The 4,249-nt window shown below is 25.4% G+C and overlaps 1 protein-coding gene across 3 annotated transcripts in view; it reads left to right on the top strand.

Annotated features, from left to right (window-relative positions):
* Positions 1-2,055: 2,055 nt before the first annotated feature.
* LOC101503032 (CSC1-like protein At1g32090) overlaps positions 2,056-4,249 on the top strand; it is a 6,261-nt gene continuing 4,067 nt past the window's right edge. Inside the window, exons 1-3 of one of the 3 annotated variants that reach the window (XM_004512392.4) lie at positions 2,056-2,677; positions 3,657-3,809; positions 4,005-4,140. In XM_004512392.4, coding sequence (XP_004512449.1) covers positions 2,364-2,677; positions 3,657-3,809; positions 4,005-4,140 — 603 coding nt within the window. In that variant the 5' untranslated portion in view covers positions 2,056-2,363. Of the gene's footprint in view, positions 2,678-2,900; positions 3,230-3,259; positions 3,493-3,656; positions 3,810-4,004; positions 4,141-4,249 lie in introns of those variants that run through there. The other 2 variants (XM_027337510.2, XM_027337509.2) reach the window with 2 other exon arrangements.

The raw sequence follows: 4,249 nt of genomic DNA, 5'->3' as shown, positions 1-4,249 counted from the left end.
ATATATATATATTACTTTAGAAATAGTTATAAAAAGAATCAGTAAATTTTCATTATCTAATAGTTATAATTAACTGAGTGTATACTAATTAAATAAAAATATTTAATATCTACGTGTTGGGGAATAAAGACAAATTATTTGTTTTTTATATGAAAAAGGATACAAATTATTTATGCGCGAAAGAGCGATTTACATAATTACACAGACAAACTTTTCCGCCGCGTGTAAAAGATAGGAAAAATAAAGAAACGAATCAAAAAGATTACTCCCTTTAATTATTTTTTTATTTCATACCTATTTTTTTCACAAAATATTTTATACTACTTTTTAGTTACTTTGAGCGTGACATGATAGTGACATATAAAAACAATCACAATAACAACACATTATACCTTAGACTCGTTATACTATCTCTAACACTAATATTTTACAAAAATAAAATAAAATAACACTAGAGTAGTTTTTATAGTACTCTTTTGGTCGAGTCTCAAATACTTTTAAGAAGAGTTTGTCGTTTTATAGAGTTGTAAGGATTAATTTTTACGATTGCACATGGACAATGAATTTACACATGGACCTCACTTTTTTTCGTCCCAAACAACAATTTATTTATTTATAAAAATATTTTATGTTAAAATACTTGATATTTCTTAATTTAAGGTTGTATTAATTATATTTTTGTAATTATCTATTATACTCTTAATTCGATATAGGATGGATCACTCTAAAAGTTGTATAGACACCGATCTCTACTCAAAGTTTTTTTTATAATAATATTATACTATTATTGGACAACACAGTAAGAAAAAAGATTAAAGAAAATATAAGTACAAATTCTTTCCATTTTTGTGTTTGAGAGAGTTAAATCATTTCTTCAAATTTTTATTTGGTATATATTTAAGAGTTTGAATCTTCTCAATTTAAATCTTTTAATTTATATTAATTCTCTTTATTTTTATTTTTTATTTTTAATCAAATTTTATATCTTATATATTATTTTCATTTTATATGATATTAAAATTTATGAAAATTAATAGTGCATTGTGTATTTTTACAATTTAATAAATATTATTCTCTATATATTAGAATGAGTGTCATTTCAACAAATAAAATTATTTAAAAATAAATATCATTAATAATTTTCAATGTAATTTTAATAATTTTTTCAATAATATCATTCAATAATTATTATATATATATTTTTTAAAATATTATTATATTTTACATTAATAATAATAAAAAAATACATCAATAAATAAAATTAGTAATTTGATAAAATTATTTTGTTCTTTCTTTTAATTATTTTATTTTTAAATATATATATATATATATATATATATATATTTTAAATAATATTTATCGAATGGAATAATACATTCTCCCTCTTACTTTAATAATTTTTATTCACTTTAATTCAATATTTTAAATTTTAAGTTTATGATAATAGTAAATATTAATATTTTATAAGAATCATTTTTTAAAGTAGTCAACAAGTCCATTATTTTGGAACCAAACAATTAGTCCTACTTAGTAAATTTTTCTTTTTCCTGATTTGACTTTTTGTCTTACAAAACTTACCTATACTAGAATCTTTAAAATTAGTCCATACATAAAATTCATAGACTCAATCTTTTTTACAAATCAATATACTTAATTTTTAAAAGAGTACATAGAATAACAATTAGATATTGCCATTATACTCCCTCCCTTCCAAATATAAACAAAAACTTGCTCAAAAAGTTTGATTATTTTGATCCAAAATTATATATATATATATATATATATAAATATATATATATATATATATATATTTAAATTAAAAGAAATATTAACAAATGCTCTAGAAATATTTGTTAAGAATTTAAATATAAAATAAAATATTAATTTTTTTATAATTTATATTTTATTTTTTTAACCTGTTAACTAATACACTAAAAACACTTATTAGGATGATTTTTAAATCAAAATATACCAATTTTTATTTTATGACAATCCTAATATTTTGAGATGTTTATTACACAAAAACACAAACCAGAAAATGCCACATATTCTCAATGATCACACAACCTCCAATGCCACCTTGTTCCACCTTTCATTCCCAAAAGAATAATTTTTTCTTACTTGCACATGCAAATCTCAACTATATACTAATTAGTGCCTTCTTACTCATCACAATCATACAAAACCAATCTTCAATATTTTAATCAAAGTCTATTAATTTATTACCAAAAAAACTCTAAACAAACATCAAAGAATAGAAGTAAATGATTATCATCAGTTATTCTTTGCCTTCTCCATTCTCCACTCTTCATCACAACACCACCTCTTTCTCTCTCTAAAAACTATCTCTTTCTCTCTCTAAAATGGCTACTCTAGAAGACATTGGTGTCTCAGCTGCCATCAACATACTCTCTGCCATTGCTTTCTTGGTAGCATTTGCTTTACTGAGAATTCAACCCATCAATGACAGAGTTTACTTTCCAAAATGGTACATCAGTGGTGGAAGAAGCACACCAAGAAGTTCTGGAAATTTTGTTGGGAAATTTGTCAACCTTAATTTCAAGACTTATTTGACTTTTCTCAACTGGATGCCTCAAGCTTTGAGAATGACTGAAACTGAGATTATTAATCATGCTGGTCTTGATTCTGCTGTTTTTCTTAGAATTTATACTCTTGGGTACTCTTCTTTTACCCTTTTCATCATAAAGTTTCAATTTTTATTCAATGTTATCTCTCTATGTGGCTTAATTTTTGTTATTTAGCTACAAAAACATGCAGCTTTTAACATAACTTTTAATGGGTCATGAAAATTTATTAATTCTGTTTATTTTATTTATTTTTGGATTAATTTCATCACCAAAGGTTATATTTTTATGATCTTTTTTTTTAAAGGTTATATTTTTATGATCTTTTTTTTTAAAAGGTTATATTTTTATGTGCATTGTGTAGTTAAAAAAAAACTTTGTGATGTGTTTCTGGGAATTGCAATTTTGTTTGTTGTATCACTTTGTGATGCATTGTTTGGAAAATTGTTCAGGAATAATGTCTGGTTATTTTTCTGAAAATATTAAGCATTTTTTGGTTGTATTCTATGCGTTTTGTTATCATATAGATTCAATTCTGCCGTGTTGTTTTAAACTTTCTTTTTTTGCTAATGTCAGCTTTTTGTTTTTTGAGGTGTTTTCGTGTGAGCTTCAACTTTGGTGTTTTGTCCATGTGGGGTGATGCTGTATTTGCTTCCTTCCTTTAAGCTCCTTCTATTTCTGTTCTGTCATCTTTGTGTGAATTTTGTTGTTACGTGTGAAGGCTGCAATTTTGCTGTCTAACCAGTTTGGATAAACAATTTAATTAAGTGCTTACAGAATAAGTGCTTATTATGCATAAACTATAAACTTTTTTTTCACAATTTATCATGAAGTACTTATTGAAATAAGCTGAAAATAATTTATAAAAATGCTACAAGCTCTTCCAAACAATGTCACAAGTGCTTATGTCAGTAGATAAGCTTAAATAATCCAAACATACTCTAAGTGGAGTTATTCATAGAGTTCTTATGTTAGAATTATTATAGTATAAAGTCAAATTTCCTTTAATATTGAAATTATTTTATGTATTGTTTTGAGCATTCTGACTAGTTTTTATCTCTTGTTATTCAGCTTAAAGATGTTTGTTCCAGTGACAATTGTGGCACTCCTCATTCTTATTCCAGTCAATGTATCAAGTGGGACATTATTTTTCCTAAGAAGAGAATTGGTAGTTAGTAACATTGATAAACTCTCAATATCAAATGTTCCACCTAAATCTTTAAGGTATGAATTGTTCAGAACATTCCAAGTTGGTTTTTTTAGCTCATGACGTGAACCACTCATCACTTGTGGATTAGAACATTATTAGTAAAAAGAAAACTAGTTGAAGCATGATAATACCTCCATGACATTTTCATGATGGTATCTTTTTGCTACCACCTCTCTTAGTTGTCTAACAGATGTAATTGTATATTTCAGATTTTTCGTTCACATAGCATTGGAATACCTGTTCACAATATGGATTTGCTTTCTGCTCTACAAGGAGTATGATACTATAGCAATAATGAGATTGCATTTCTTGGCCTCTCAACGCAGGCGCGTGGAGCAATTTACGGTGAGCTGAAAGTTCTAATTCCATTTTCTTCATTTTAAACGTTTGTGAACAAATCATTGGGCCTATTCTCATAATATTGATTGTAAAGTGCCTAGGAACTCCAATGGCA

The sequence above is a fragment of the Cicer arietinum genome, chromosome 8 (assembly GCF_000331145.2).
Source record: "Cicer arietinum cultivar CDC Frontier isolate Library 1 chromosome 8, Cicar.CDCFrontier_v2.0, whole genome shotgun sequence".
NCBI lineage: Eukaryota > Viridiplantae > Streptophyta > Magnoliopsida > Fabales > Fabaceae > Cicer > Cicer arietinum.
This window is presented reverse-complemented; position numbering and strand designations above follow the sequence as displayed.